Source organism: Cyanistes caeruleus, chromosome Z, assembly GCF_971803275.1.
Source record: "Cyanistes caeruleus chromosome Z, bCyaCae1.hap1.1, whole genome shotgun sequence".
NCBI lineage: Eukaryota > Metazoa > Chordata > Aves > Passeriformes > Paridae > Cyanistes > Cyanistes caeruleus.
Window position 1 is genome coordinate 39,452,192 of NC_141732.1, and position 17,234 is coordinate 39,469,425.

Here is a 17,234-nt window from a genome sequence, read left to right on the forward strand (position 1 = left end):
CCCTGGACAAGCTTAGCTTAATATTTCTGTTTCTGCACAAAAGTAAGGTTTTTCATGGGATAAGTGCATTCACCCGTCCATCCTGGATAAATTTAGCACAACATTTCTGAGGCTGAATGAAAGTAAGGTGGGGTTTTTTTCAAATGATAAGTGTGTTCAATGAAGCTGAATCTTGCTTTCCAGTAATGGTTCATTAGTACATATCTGTTACTAAAGGGTTAGTTCTGAAAGCTCTCAGGCAACAACAGAGCAAACAATTTCAGTGTATCCCTATGTGCATCTTTGTTGGATCAGATCCAGCATTTTCTGCACATGAACCCTCATCAGGGAAGGGAATCAACAGCTCCTTCTGCGTCATTCATTCTTCTGCCACTGTCCTGCCTTCTTCAACAAGTAATGCCACTTTAGTTAAGCCTAGTTCCAAAAATCCATGCCATCTGTTGTTCCTACAGGAAATATTGTCTGTTTGTCTATTTGTTTTTCCCTTTTTTTCCAGTTCTTTCCTGCCTAGCGAAACTCTTTCTGCCACAACATCCACTGGCTGTATGTTAGCCAAAGAACTAGTAAAGATTTTGTTACAGTGACAACTATGCCTGTGGGATTTCTTTGTTTTACCAAGGGTTCCATAGGGTTTCCAACCAGTTTTGAAAAGGCATTGTTTTGGGAATGAGATTTTCAGCGTAAGCATGACAACAATATGACAATTTGCTAAAGTAGAGAACAGCACTGTGACTACAGGACAGCATGGAGGCGGGATTCTACCCCTTTTATATACAGATGCTCTCAAGACAATAGTCTCCTGTAAATACAGAAAAAAAAACCTGCAAAAAATTTATCTGAAAGTCTCCTTTTTATTTCTCTTCTGTGTTAGGCCAGGAGCATGAAGGAAACCCACAAAACCTCTTAGGGAACTCTCTGAAAGGCTTTGTAACATTAATTTCAGTTTAAAGATTCTAAATTATTAATTTTCCATGAAAATTCATACATTTTCAACATTGTAGAGAACCTAGCTCTAAAATGAAATCTGTTTCAGTTTAAACAAATTGAATTTTTAGTTTGAATTTTTGCTTTCTATGAATACACTGAATAAGAAAAATATCTGATTTTTTCCCTTACTTTCAGATAATCAAGCAAATTTTACAATAAAGACAATGTGTTAGAATAAAAGCAGATTTATTACACAGTACTTATTTTCTGCACAAGATGCCATTTTCTAAGGAAATCACTCTGGTCATCTTTCTATAGCTGGAAAGAAAAGCTATAAATGTTTTTCTCTCCAACTGTAGTTGAGAAAAACATAAATAAAAAGTGCTACTGCATTTATGCAGTGAAAAAAAAAAAATCATGATTTAGACTAGCTGATCATCAAGAAGCAGACTTTCAAAGAACATTTTGTTCCACATGAGAATAAAAAAGTTCTTTCCATGTGGATTAGAACCTCATATTGTAGGAAAAAGCTGTTTTAACAGTTATCATTTGGTCTCCAAATGTGTCCAACTTTCCACTGTCTTGAAAAGACCAAAGAATACAAGCAAAAAAATAGACTGAAAAAGCAATTCTTATCTTAAAAGATGAAGGCACTGGAAGTAGGAAAGCCCCCAATCCTAAAGTACATATTCATTAGCAGATAAAGTGAAAATACTCCCTGAGAAGTGCCTCTTTATATGCACAAGAAAAGGTTCCTTGCAGAGCTCTCTTTCCCTCTTTTATATAAATAATGTGACATTTTTCACCTTTGGTATTGGGAAATGGACATTAATCTTACAGCCATGTTGAAATCCATCTTATCTATAGCTACATTCTTCACCTTGCACCTTGTATCCTTCTATCGTGGTGTCATTACTGGATAGCCTTGTGTACTGTTAATTTAAATTTAAATGAACTAAATGCATTGCCTGCACTTTATTGGTTTTTCACAATAACAATGACAATATAAACAGAGACATCGCCTTAGAGCTTGAAAAAAAGAAATTGAAAGAAAAGATATCCATGACTGACATTAGATGCTTTTATAGCTGAGGGAAAAAAAAATATCAGGAAATTAATACACAGCATCTAACAATTGCTGAATTTCATATCAGACTGGCATCTCAGTAGGACATCATAAGACCTCAAGAAACTGGATCAGTTAAGATGCAATCAAAGCCTCTGACTCCAGAAAGCAAAGGTAACGTCACCCTGTAGAACTGTAAAATTAATGCTACACTAAAAGATACAGTCTAGTAAAAAAGTGTCAACCAAACTTAAAATTTGTGATATTTCCTGGTAGTCTTGCAGTGGAAACATGGTGAAAATCTTTTGCAACAAAGCCAGGACTGGGAACATTGGAGGTAGGCTGATTTTTTTCTGTGCTTATTTTCAAACATAAACTGAAAGATTTCACCAGCTGTGAGAGTCTAATCTCATATTGCTCTAAGGATAGATATTCAAGTAGATTAGTTTTAAGAAGTTATTTTTCTGCCTTCCTGTACCTTTCTGCCTGTTATTGCATATGCTATATAGAGCTTAAATACAAACAGGACAGGCAAGTCATAAATATGAAGAGAAAAGTTAGTCTATAAAAACCCAATTGATGGTAAGAGAGAACTGTGGAGATCCAGTGGCTAAGTACAATATCAGTGACATTGATTTAGTAAATGCTAATATACCCATATGTAATTAATCAATCAAAGAACATTAGGTATTTCAACTATCAAGAACGTAATTTGTAACAACAGGTTACTTTAAACATCTAAAATGCATGTTTTCCCCACTATGTTATAAAATGAGTGATTTTGTGTAATAATTACTCAGACCTTGAACTGTATCCTTCTGTCAGAAAAACATTTCAATTCTTTCACCAGCATATCAGAAATCTCTAGGGAAAGCATGAAGACTAACATAAAGGTGTGCAGCTGAGTTTGACCTGGAGGCAGTGGTTTGCCCCAGTAAATAGCCCATCAAGCTCACCTGCAGCAGCTGAACTAGAGAAGCTCCAGCCTTGTGCTAGCAGAGCATCTGCAGAAAACATATCTAAGTCAGCAGAGGTATAGACTCACTGTTTTGCTGAACTTTGTAACCAGACAATTCAAAATGAAAGGTATGAATTGTATGAAAATTGCTTGGGCTTTTCCAGTAAGGATAGTGTTGATAAACTGACACTTTAGAGGATGATAGCAAGTTTTCACTGATGTAGTTTGTGAAAGTAGCAAAGGCAGCAAATGAGGCTTCATTGCAGAGTAAGTCCATCCTAACATGTAAAAACCAACTCTTTTTTTCTTTGCAGATTATGAAAGACTGGTTTTCTGAATCAGAAATGATCTTGTACATCTGAAAAGTCAGACTTCCTTCCAGTTAATTTTTTCCATACCCTCACTGGCCATTATGCCACAAGCTGATGAAACAATGCCATACTTTATTTTGCCCTCCTGTGTGTTTCAGTTGAGACATTTTAAGAGAAAGAAACATCAGTAAGGTAATAGGGTGGTATGAAAAGCATTAACAAATGAACACTTGTGTGCAAGCACACCACATTCATAGAGAATGATTGCAGGAGATTGTTGGACCAGATCCACACAGAGAACACTATGGGGAATCCTTTCTCCAGTATGATTGCGCGAGTTGTTTGTTTGGTTTGTTTCTTTTGGTTCCTGAGCAGGACAAGTTTATAAAAATCTGTAATTTTTATTTTGGCAAAACTGAGGATCTTTAGGACTGACAGACCAAATAGCAACTGAGGTTGCTGCTCCTTTGCAGTCGCCCAGGCTGGAGAGAAACAGCTCGGTAGAGAAGGTGCTGGTCAGTCACCTGGTGATGTTCAGCTGCAGCAGAGCCCCCCGGTGCCCCGGTGTGTGTGAGCAGCAGCATGGCCGGCCGGCCGAGGGAGGTGATAATCCCCCTGTGCTCAGCACTCACGGCACAGCAGCAATGCCGCCTGTCCGGTTTGGGCAGCCCCAGCAGGGGAAACTCATCGATAAACTGGAGCAAGTGCAGATGAGGGCACCGAGGTGTCCAAAGCTGCGGCGCTGCCCTGCTCTGCAGCCTGAGGGACCAGGGCCAGTCAGCCTGGGAAAGGCAGAGGTCGAAGGACAGCAAAATGTAGCCCTCAAAACCCGCAGGAAAGCCATCAAAAAGGTGGAGTTACACTCTTCACAGTAGATGCTGGGAGGAGAGACAGCAGGTATGAGCTATTTTAGATTAGGTATAAGAGGAAAAAAAATCGTCCTGATGGTAATTTTGCATTGGAGTATGTTTCCCAGAAAGACTGTGGGAAAGATTGGGGTTTTTCACATCTGTACAGGACAAAACAATCTCCTCTGGTGTCATGGCTGACCCAGCTGTGATAAACAGTCTGGACCAGAAATTTACTCAAGTCACTTCCAGCTGGAATTATCCTTTGATACTATGGTAATTTCTAAAAAAAATATCTGCAAAATCTCCCTATAAAATTAGTCTGCTATTCTTACCACTGTGAAGTTTTCCTATTGTCTAATGTGAATCTCTTCGACAATTCTAGCACATAAGCTCAATTTTTTTTCCACTATGCTCTATGTCTTTGCAGCAACTTGCTATGTTTTGAAGACTGTTACCATGCTATTTCAGGACCGCTTAGAATTTTTCTGTGTGCGTAATACTTCAGGCCATTAAGTGCCCCATTTCAACTTGTTCTATCTTTTGGGCTACCCTCTGTGTCTGTTTTCTTGGAGATTCCTGAGTATGTTTAGAGTATGCAGTGTAATAGACCAGGATTGCACTCAGCTAGATTTAAATTTTTCTCTAGTCCATATTTCACTGATTTTCTTTGTAAAAGTTTTCACAGTGCATTTTTTCTCCTAGTCCTGTAGTTCCTAGGCTACATATAAAATGATTGTGCAATGCTTAAGCTGCTTCTGAAGTGAAACTCACAGATTTTGCTCTCTTGCCTTTTTACTTACAAGAAATGATTAAACTATAATTATTATGGTAACTCATTCTGTGCAGCCATCCACAACTGTAAGCCCTATGACTGTTCCAAATTTGCATGTCTGCAGCTCTTACGTACAAGTTTATTCTCAGTGGAACAGCATTAAGCTATATTCTTCCTTCTCCTCACTTTTTTTCAGCTACGTTTTTTCCTTTCTTTTTTAATGAGCTTCTCACTCATTTTCTTTGTTCCTCAGAAGGTTTTACCTCTTCTATAAACACAAACATGAGCATTTTTTCTGAGGCTACTTTTTCTTTCCATTGCTTGAATTCTGCTGTCAGAAAAACAATTTTACTTCAGTGCCTCAAGATGAACGCTCTTATTTATCAATCTTTTCTATATTTAAACAAGCCTCTTAGAGTGACAGTGAATGTAGCACAGGAGAGATTGAAGGAGTGAAGCTGCTTTCTGCCTGAAGCCAGGCTGGGTAAACAGAGCTATGTCAGCTCTGCACTTTGCCTTGGGATCAGCATCCCCAGTTGCACTGGTTATTCTGCCTATGGTATGGCCAGATGAGGAAGTACGACTCTTTCATCCAACATATTACGCAAGGACAGATGTTTTCAGCTTACTCAGACATTAGAATTAGGACACTATAGGATGCCCTGTACAAGAAAGATAGCAACATCAGGATATGAACAAGAAATTGAAGACATTAGTATGGCATGTGTTGCTGTAGCTGAAGCCTAACTGGCATAAAGAACAACAGCATCAAAATGTGGAAAGAGAAAATATGGAATGAGCTTGCAATTGGAATAAGGGCATGGGGGGGTCCACTAGGATCCACACCTCTAAAGCATCAATATTGCCCTGCTGCTGGACAGGTAAAACATAACTTAAAATCACCCCCTGCAATGCAGTCACTCCTCCTTCTGCATTGAAGAAATTGCTTGGAGGCTTTCTTTCAAAAGGGAAGAAATTCTTTGGGTTGTTCTGGATTTACTGCTACCCAGGCAAAATTACAACAGGCAAATTCAATCACGTGGTGCCACTAAGGCACTTGGACAAAGTTCCCTATAAAACCTACCCATTTTCTTCAGAACAAGTACAGATGCAGCAAATTTTGCAGTTTTTTCCACACATACCCCTTATATATATATTGTTTTGGTCTGAAAAGTCACAATACCCCATGTTTACTTCAATTTTTAGGGTTCTTTTTACTAATCTCACTAAATATAAAAAGAGTTGTATGTACTCTCTGCCTATTGAGCTGCTACTAATGGGAGGACAAATTAAACTTCATTTTATTTAAGTTAATTCTAAAACATCTACATCTTGTAAACATGTGAAAATTTTACCATTTCTGTTATTTGGCAATTATTTTAATATTTGTGATCCTACTACATACAGATGGGTTTTGTCAAGGGGAACTGACTGCAGGAATCACAGAATTTTGTGACCTTTGACCTATGCCATTGCCAACCTTGGAAATACAAGCCACTAAATTGTTATGAATATGTCTGCAGAACCTCTCTGATAAGTATAGCCAGTCTCGTGCCAAATATCATCTGCTGCAAGATAAATATTGGAATAAAAAGGCAGACTGAATGTGAGCAATCTGAATTTATCAAAATGTACTCTTTAGCCTGAAATGCCAGTGCCAAACCACACTGAAGTGGGACATAGAGTCCCATGGAGTTAAAAACCAAAGCTCAGTAAATGCTGTTGCTGAATAATCTACAAATATATCTTAGTCGTCACTCAGAACTGTAGCCCAGTCATAGTGGAGATAAATTCCTTAACTATTGAAGAGCTGGAACATTCAGAGTAATTGACTATCATGCACCTGCAAAATGATCAGTTTCAACAATTATCTTAGATCTATTTTTGATATAGAACAATAATTCCCTGTCTACAATTTGTTCAGGCCAAGGCCTTGTTGAAATTCCCAGGTGGAACTTCTTAGTTCTGTGAATATTAGTCCAGTAGGAAGAATACTGAAACACACGATGTTAATTAAAAATCAGTCACAAAGTGACAAAGATGGTATTTTGCTACCAGTCCAGACTGGTTAGAAAACCCCAATTTACCACTAAAATAAGTTGTTCTGTAACATCTTGCAAGACTTCTTAAATTACTACAAGTAGTAGGCCATCATTTTCATTTATTTCTCTTATTGGGAAAGATATCACAGCACTCTACAAATCTGCCTGTACTAATGTCTATCTCCTTGGTTTCGTTGTTTTCTCTCCTAGGTTTTCTCTCTTATCTGAGCAAGTGAAACACTGAGAAACATGCCTGAGCAAAGCAATGATTATAGGGTAGTTGTGTTTGGAGCTGGAGGAGTGGGGAAAAGTTCTTTGGTCTTGAGATTTGTGAAGGGCACTTTCAGAGAGAGCTACATCCCTACCATTGAAGACACCTATCGGCAGGTGATCAGCTGTGATAAGAGCATATGCACTTTGCAGATAACTGACACCACAGGGAGCCATCAGTTTCCAGCCATGCAACGTCTCTCCATTTCTAAAGGACATGCTTTTATTCTGGTTTACTCTATCACCAGCCGACAGTCCTTGGAGGAACTCAAGCCAATCTACGAACAAATATGTCAGATAAAAGGAGACATAGAAAACATTCCAATAATGCTGGTGGGGAATAAAAATGATGAGAACCAAAATCGAGAGGTAGAAAGCAGTGACGGAGAAGCCATGGCTAAGAAGTGGAAATGTGCCTTCATGGAGACCTCAGCCAAGACTAACCACAATGTGAAAGAGTTATTCCAAGAATTGCTAAACCTGGAGAAACGCAGGACTGTGAGTTTGCAAATTGATGGCAAAAAAAGCAAGCAACAGAAAAGGAAGGAGAAGCTGAAAGGAAAATGTGTGGTGATGTGAAATTGCACAGTCAGAAATCAACTGTGAAGTCTCATCTGACACTACGCATGTACAACCCATAGACAGCAAACAACCATGCAAGATCCTATTTCTTAATACCTGTTTTAAAAGAAATATTTGTAAATTGAAAAAAATTAGGTACTATGATTACTATGAAAATAACTGAAAAATGAAAATATATGTACTCTCACAATTAATTTAAGTAAATCAGGAAGAAAACAAAAGATGTCCCAGAAGACCTTATTTTGTAATTAACAAAAAATAGAAGAATTTTTATCATTCACATAATATGAAAGATCTGGAAAATCAACTTAATATTATCTGCATTTGCATATAATTGCAAGAGAAACCAATGCATAATATCAGAAGAAAAACAAAGAAATGGTTGTGAAGAAGCCTAGAACATACAATTGCATGCTGGATGGTGTTAATCATTTCCTTCAAGAATGCTGTGGATGAACAATTCTATTCCATTTCATTACTGACTGGTAGGAGAGTGTGCATAAGACAGCCTTGGATCACCTGAATAAGTGAACTCTTGCACAGTTATAGGAAGTGTGGGGATAGCAGTTAAATGGAACAGATGTTGCCTCTATCTCCCCACGTGATACTACTTTCTCGTGTGATGCAGTATTTTAACTTAAGTGGAAAAGCCAATCCCTGCAAGAGAGTTGGAGATCATCTTTTCTGGGCTCATTGCTTCAAGAATGACCTGAGTTCCTGCCCCATATATATTTCAGAAGAACAGACATCTGTTTGCGGAGGCTGCCAGATGGAATGGTGTAGGTATAAAAGCAGAAAGCTTCTCTGGGGAGAACTGACTGGGAAGTTCCCTACAAAAGCCTCTGTGGGAGAGACTCAGTTCTAATGCTGCTGCTGGTTAACTGAACACGTGGTGTGGTTAGTGAATGAATGGAATGTCTTTTGAACTGGTGGTACCCTTGGAGAGGGGTTGGCATAATATACAAATTATCAGATTAGCTGAGTGATGCTTCTTTACATTACTTTATTGGAAGGGTTTATGTTCATGCCCTATGAGATCTTTTGCCTTTGTATTGTCTGAAGTATTTTATATTTGCCATTTAAACTCATGATTTGAACTGCTGTGACTATTTATAGAACCAAATATATGTCTGAAGTTAGTGCCCATAGTCTTTAAAAGGATTTTTGGGGGTAAATGCTACAGGTTCTGGCATATTAAGAGTTGCAGTCAGGACTGTGCTATGGTGCAATACAAAGTTCAGAACAGAAAACACATTATCTAAAACATCCTGTAAGGGGAAACTGCTCTTCTCAAAACCTTTGAAAGGGGAAAAACACTAAAAATTGTGAGTTTTCCTGGATGTCTCTCCAAAGCTTTTGAAAAAACTAATATGAATGACTGAAGTATGTGTCCTAGTGATGACAAAGGCCATATAAGATAAAATAAGCACATACAATTTTTAAATGACACATTAAAATTGTGTAAGTCACAATTTGTACCTTAGGAACTGCTTTGAACAAATAAAAAGAGCCTACCATATTTTTAGTAAATGTTTATGTCAAGAAACATGGCAAAATGAAGTTGAATACTAATATTATTAGCCTGCATGCTAGTGCATTATAAATATATTCCAGGGGATGCTCAAATGCAGTGGTTGCATTAAAAATTGTTACCTTGTTCCTTTCAGAGTTATTGCTTGCTTTCCTTCCACCTTTCTAACAAATGTGCAGACATTTCAGAGGTAGAGTAATATCATACACAAGAATTGCTACTAGAAAGGAGCACAACTTCTGTCATTCAGTCAGAAGAAATTCTGGCAACAGTAGAATTCAGTGTGAAATTCCTACTGATTTCAGAGACCTTTTTTTTTGTGTTTATTTCATTGCATTAAGAAGAGAAAACTGGAAAGAGCATGGAAAAAGCTAATGCTCTTCATAAACAGTAAATTCCAGGCTCTTACACAACACTCTTTCTTCATAAATCTCAAAGCACTTTGCAAAAATGACAACATCATTTTCTTAACTTCTCAGGTGGTGAAAGTGAGGCACAGAGGGAGGTAACAACTGCACATAGATTGCCCAGCAGGATAGTGACAGACCCAGGAACAAAAGTGGATCTCCTCTGTCACAGTCCAGTGCTCATTCTGTGTTTTGTCAGACTGTCTCCTCACATTCTTAAATAATTCCTGAAACACAAAAAGGAGCCTGGTTTGACCTATCCAGCCAAGTGCATCTTTCTTGACAGTCTGTCAATAGATCAAAAAGTATTTCCAGATCAGGGATGCAAAACACTTAAAAGCACTATGTTTAGTAAGACTTTTATAAATGTTTATACGTTTAATCTGTTTGTAAGAAAACTTGCTGATGATATTCAATGTCACAGCAATGGATTCCATTGATGAAGCTGTAAAATCAGAAAAATGATCAACTTTAAGGCATAATGGGTCACATACAGAGGTCAAAAGTAGAGAGGTTGTCCTCAGATGCTAACACACCAGTGCCAAAGGTCATCATTTGTGGCACATGCCTTAGCAGCCAGCATACAATTATGAAAGAATCTCAAAGAGAAAAATAAAAGATATATATAGAACCTTTTAACATTATTGCTTGAACTGGGGGAAATATTTACATAGTAAAATATCTTGCAGAAGTACAATATAGGGGATCTGAATTACTTAAAATGTACTGACTGCAAAGATATTACAGGCTGAAATTTTGCCCTGGACTTTTTTTTTTTGAATGTGCCTCATAGCAAGAATAGAATAATTGTATAGCAAAGATGGAAATTAAACAAGTAGCTGCCAATGTTAGGCTTGAGGACCATATTTCTTTAGTTCCCAGCTGAATCCTCACCTGCTACATAATAAGCCATGAAGCATTTCATGGACTTGCATGTATCAAAGCAAGGCCAGAACAGAAGCAATATTACTCAAGGACCACAGACTCAAAAGAGAGCATATTTTATACCCTTGCATTGGCATCCTAGTTTCTACTATTAGATTTTACATATCTTGCAAATATGTGAGCTGGTTTAAAATGTTTGTTTTGCTATTACATATAGAATTATTTTTTTTAATATGGAAAAAAAATAAGCTAGATCAAAAATATATAAAGCTTTATTACATTTTGTGTTTTATTTGGGAATGTGGTATCACTATAATAACCTGTTTAAAATGTATATACAAAATGTTTAAAACATGTAAGTTCTGCAGTGAATTTTAGCACCCAGAAAAGAAAATCTAGCCAAAATGAATCTTTAAAATGCATGACTTTTATATGTAGATACGAAATATTAAGATATAGTGTTGTCATGAAAATGTGTTGCTGCAATTTCTTTAGCAAATATTTTGTTTTAAAACTGGATAGGAAATCATTTGTGTCTACTAGTTTCCATGTTCGTGGTGATGTTCTGAGTATTCAAAATAAAGTTTTAAATCTTAACACAAGTTTGGAAGAAGTCTTGTTGGCACCTGCACTTTGTTTGCTTCACATTATATATTTTTTAAAATTGTAAAGGTAACTCTCAAAATCAAAACAGACTCTCAACATGCTAGACAGTGTCCCAAAGTCCTCAGCTATACAAATCAGTTCTGAAAGAACTGGAGTGGTATTACCTTAGCTAATACTTACTCTTCTTCTGTTTTACTCTGGCAAAGACACCCCTTTCAAAACAGTCTACCTTCATAAAAAAAAAAAAAAAAAAAAAAAAAAAAAAAAAATCCAAACCAAACCAAACCAAGCCAGCTTCTCAGTGGGTGCTCCTTTTGGCCAGTAAAAAGCAAAATAATTCTGGAATCTACTCTATATTTTATTATTTGCTTTAAAATAATGGCAGATAGGACTGTGTGCTTGTGAAAAATTGATACTTTAGGTATGGATCCTGCTATTCCTGCTCATTTCTAAAAAATCCCTAACGTTCTTGCAATACTTCCTACTATTGCATTCTATATTACCAGCTGTTGCAAAAAATGTCCAAAAATAATACTTTATTATTTCTTGCAATTCAGAAGATGGAGCCACAGTAGTTCAGTTAAATAATTAAATAATTGCTTCCATTTCCAAGCAATAATTCAGATTCAACAGAGGAAGGGATCAACAATCTGGACTACATAGACAAAATGATAGGTATTTGAACCAGTGATGAAGTATAGAGCAGTTAATTTCATGTCACTGTGAAGTAATTGCATTTGTCAGCCAACAAAGGTTTTTATTTTTAGTAAAGAGCTCTTACTAATTCTTACTATTCTTTTTTATTTTTTTCTTTCAATATGCTATAAGTTACTGCTCTTGTCCTAATTCTAACACAGTCTATGGTAAAGCAGTGGATGTGCCAATTTATTTTTCTAGGTTTTACAAAATACAGTCCTAATTACTTTATAGATGTTTATTATATCACATTCCACAGAAACACCAGAAACATTACAAAATTCTCCTGTTTGTTTTTTTTTTTCCCCATTGGTTACTACTCTTGTTTCCCAGTGGAAAATATTTTAATTTTTAACTCATACCCTCATTCAAATCTGTGAATATCTGCCACACTTATTTCACTGGCATTTTAACTGACATGTTTCGTCCACCTTCAAAGCACATTTTCTAATTAATCCATGAATTTATTTCATGTAGTCAAGTGTGTCTAAAGTTTATCTCCACTACAACTGCAAAGAGAGGGAGAGCAGAGCTTTGAAAATACAAATTGGATGTTCCCTGTGAATGATGCAGACTCTTCAGTAAATTAACCAGATGTATATGCAGTTTAAAGAAATCATTAAAACTCTTTTGTTTCATATAATTTATCTTTGTTGAGTATGCTATTTTATAATGAGTCATAGGGGTCCCACTAAAATAATAATAAAACAAGTTCAAAGGAGTAGTTGTTATTCAGTCTGATGTATTTATTTCAGACTCAGGTGCCAACAAGTGGCCCACAACAGACCCTACAGGATCATCTCTATTCTCGGATTCTCAGATCATCGTGCAGCTGGCAAGGGGAGGGCAGGGACACAGCACCACAGTCCACTCCAAAACTAAAGTCACCTTCTCAGCCTCTACACCTGGTTCTCTAAAAGCTGTGGATGAGTGTCTGTCACATGGAAATTACCACTGTATTTGTATTAATTTCAGTGGAGAAAGCAAGAGAAGTAGAATTGGTATTCTTCCATAAGAGATATATGGAAAATATTTCTTCTGATATATAAGAGGAAAAAGATTGTTTTACATTATCTTTCAAAGAGAGATGGGGTGACCATTGAGGGGCAGTTCACCCTGATGTATATCTGGTTTCCTGCAAATTCTATTCAGTGTTATTGTAAAGATGCTTTGCCTTTGGAATTTCCCTTCCTTCTTTTCTTGCTGCTGGTCAGAATGGTCCTAAAAAATTACTCTTGACATATTTATTAATTTATAATTACAATAAAATAATGTTGTATGCTTAAGCACATGATACCAGATTTCTCCTGTAGGCCTGATATCTCCTGTGCAGTGGGGTCATTGTAACGAAGTAGGAGAAAGTAGGAGAATTATAATTTGGAAGGGAAAGTAGACCCAAAGAAAATGGGAATACCAGAAAATTTTACATTTTACAGAACTAACTATTTTTCAGAAAATTCTGAGATCATCAAGGGCTCCTAAAAATATTTTCAAAAGAAAAAGCAATATTGACTGGTCATGCTGAGCTGCACTAATGAACACGACTCTTTGGAACATACTAGGTCCCACAGGGACAGCAATTGCTTCTCCATTTTGAGGGAGAAAAAAACAGTTGTTTCTTCCTTTTCATCAAAAGTGAGATCACTTTTGATGAGTGACCTCATCAAATCTTTAACTCCTTATAAAAGCAACTTTACTCTGGATGACTGACTTACATGCCTGTATGGGAAAACACACTTTATAGCCGCATGGTATTAGCTCTCTTTTTTTCCCCTCTTGCACTAGTTTTGGCTAAGGTAGAATTAATTTTCTTTGCAGTGGCTGTTATGGGTCTGTGTTTTGGATTTGTGCTGAGAACAGGTTTGATAGTATAAAGATGATTTTTGTTATTGCTGAGCAGACTTACATGCGGCCAAGGCCTTTCCTGCTTCTCATACTGCATGGAGGAGGGTAGGGGTGCACAGGAAGCACAAGAAGCTGGGAGCAGAAAGCTGATCCCAACAGACCCTGCCAAACCATATGGCATCCTGCTCACTATATAAAGCTGAGTGACGAAGGAGGAAGATCTGGGACATTTGGAACGATGACGTTTGTGATCTCAAGTCACTATTATGTGATGGTGCCCTGCGCTACTGGAAATGGCTGAACACCTGCTTGCCCATAGAAAGCTCTGAATTAAATCCTTGAGGGGCTTTGCCTGCACAAACAGCTTTTGCTTTACCTGCCAATCTATTAATGTCTATCACATACCATCATTTTTTTCATTTGTGCTTTTACAACTCTCTGTGATCCCACTGGTTGCAGGAGAGAGGAAGCAGCTGCTATGGTGATTACTTGCCTGCTGGGGGTAAGCCATAACACCTATTTAGTCCAGGCAGTCCTCTTTCCCACTACATGGAGAGAGACAGATGTTCTCCACAATGAAAGGAGATGACCTACAGCCATGAACGCACCCTTTTCTTCTACAAACCTCACACTGAATCAAGGCTTGCCTTTTACAATGAAATTAAAACCCAACTAGAACAACAAAGCCTAATGCAGAAGCAAGGGAAAGCAAGATAGTTTTATAGAAACATGTCTGTAAGCATCTAATAGTGTCTTTATATGTAGTTCTAGGAAGTGCATGTTCACGTGCCAACAAATGGTAGAAGATTGTGTTAGAAGAAAGAGGCAGAATTATGGACAGCTTTTCTGGGGATGCTGAATGCATAGAGAAGGTGAATGTGTTTTGTTTCAGTGGTAAGATTTCAGAAGATGTAAAAAAAGGAAGAAAAATCCAATAATATATCCTTGGAATTATCCTAATAAAATCCATTAGGTCACAGAAGAATCACTCAGAGCAAGTAGCAGCCAACATGAACCTCAGAAAAAGACTGGGATAAAAGGAACAGTCTTAAATCCTGTGCTTCCTTTTTACTGCCATAACCATATTTGTCCATGGTTGCTCTCCTGTTTCTTTTCAAACTCAAATCTGAATCTAAGACTGCTTAATTCTGAAAGTTTCACATACACCTAATTGTTTCATTACCTTTTGTTTGCTTAGTGAAAAAATCTTAATACCATTTTGAAAAAACACCATGTTATGCCACTGTGGTAAAGAACAATTAAATTTTTTTTATTACTTACTAGAAAACAGTTCAAAACAAAGTATTATTAAAGTAATCAGAGTGGTCAGTAGGGAGCCACTCTGTTAAATCCTTCCCATGAAAGAAAAAAAAAATCCTATCAGTTATGTAACTGCACATAAAGTGTGACCAGATTGTAGATCTGGAAAATACCATGAAAGCCAGATGGATGCAAATTGAGAATTTTATTATGGTGGGATGGGGGGGCTGGCAGGCTGGAGGGAGGGTGGGGCTTGGAGAGGGAAAGTGCATCTGTCTGTCTCCTTTCCCTGCCTCTCCATGCCCTGGGAAGAGCAGTCAGCCAGACTGCCTTTCCCACAGCCAAAGCACTCCCTTCCTGCTAGAAAAGATTTATAGAGCAGAGAGAAAAATCCAAAGAGCACAATTTGCAGTCTAAATAAGTGATGCTTGTATAATGTTGGCGAGTATGGTGATGTGAGGGGATTCAAAGATTATGTGAGTCAAAAGTAATTAACATTGTGGTATGGCCTCCATTGGCTGTGTATTAAGACATAGCTCTGCATCTCGCAGAAGTTACCATGTTGAACATTTGGGTCCATTCAGTTACGCAGCACCACTTTTAACTATTTGTGGAAGCCAGATTACTTAATTTTAAAGAATCAGTTGCAGTCAAGAAAACATATTATTCTGTACTATGTAGATGTAGGAGTTTACTCACAACTATTCCTGTTGTGATTTTTTCTACATGTCAGTTGTATTTCATCAGGAGCTTGAAATTAGTGCTCTTCTACTGGGTCCTAATATGAGTTAGGTTGGGAAAAGAAACTCATATTAACATTATTTTCAGTAAGAGATTTTTAGATGACATTCAGTGTCAATTAGAATTTGTAGTTCAACAGAAAAATTTAGCAATCATTTGTAGAGACATAATTAGTCATCCTAAAAATACAGTTTTATGGTCTGAAATGTCACTAAAACAGGTATTTTAGAGCACCAAACAGAAGTTTGAATAGGAACAGGTTTAGCTTGTATTTTAACTTTCAAATACATGGAAGTATGTGCAAGTTCAAATTTTTCTAAATGTTTGGGACCAAACTTATTCTTGGTCTAGTTTGTAAGAAAATCATTCTGAAGTTTTCCCATTTTCATATTTGTTTTCAATACCACTCCATTTGGTGTGGTCACAATGCACTTGGTATGGAAGCAATCAGCAGGTTTTTTGCACTCTATGATGATTTATTGGTTGGTTTTTTTTGTACGGGAAACTACTAAACCAAGAGTTACCATAGGAGACTCCTAGGAAATGTTCTCCATTTCTGTTTTCTAACTCAAACTTTGTTTGAACTATAGCAAAATACTAATACACACGCAAATTCCTTTTGTACACAACTGCAGCAAGTTGGTTTTTTTTGTTCTTGAAGTTGCAGGAAACTTACAAAGCAAATAAAGTGAAAACTGCAATTCTTTATGTCTTTTGAGTAAGTTTTATGAAATAGGTGTCAATTTTTCAATGCCTATTATCTCTTCCAAACTTACAGAACAGGGTGAAAATCTGTTCCCTTTGGATACCCCAGTACTTACTCCCATGGTTCTCATGTTCAAGTTTTGTTTAATTTCTAAAGTATGGCATAATTTATGTAGTCTTTGCAGAAGATTTTCTTAAAAATAAAAATTAAAAAAAACCCAAGATGAAAGGTCATGTTAGATGAAAGCTTTCTTGAACATTCATTTAGCTTTGCTGTGAAAAATAAAATGGAGTTCTCATCTCAGCCTCATAAGGAACAACAACATAAAACAATTGACTTCTGCTTTCATTGACATGATCATCTTTGCATATGAGAAGACAGAATAAAATGACAAAATGTCTTAATTGCACCATGGTGTGAGAAAGGGAGAAAGCAACTGAATGGTAAAAATCCCCTGGAGGAGATGATGGTGTCTACTGATTTTGCTTTTACTGATTTTGCTTTAAATCCATCGTCTGTGGGAAAAGAGGCAATATTCCCATTGGAATCTTTGAGTTGTAAATGTTCAATATTTTGAACATTTACAAAATGTTAGATTTTCTCATTGACTGGACATGGGCATTTACTGACCAGCAGCCCTCTTTGTCTTTGATAAAGACAGCCCATATTAAAAAATATAAATTAATAGGTACCACTCCTCTTATCCTATGACTTTGTACAGGATTATAAATAGAAAACCCTTAAATTAGTGAGAACAGGTCAGCTTTCCTGATTTTTG

General features: G+C 36.9%; 1 protein-coding gene across 3 annotated transcripts in view; it reads left to right on the forward strand.

Moving 5' to 3' along the window:
* Positions 1-11,204, forward strand: part of DIRAS2 (DIRAS family GTPase 2) — a 48,062-nt gene extending 36,858 nt beyond the window's left edge. For all 3 annotated transcript variants that reach the window (XM_023944886.2, XM_023944885.2, XM_086867970.1), the window contains one exon: positions 7,138-11,204. In XM_023944886.2, coding sequence (XP_023800654.1) covers positions 7,177-7,776 — 600 coding nt within the window. In that variant the 5' untranslated portion in view covers positions 7,138-7,176 and the 3' untranslated portion in view covers positions 7,777-11,204. The remainder of the gene's footprint in view (positions 1-7,137) is intronic.
* Positions 11,205-17,234: the final 6,030 nt, after the last annotated feature.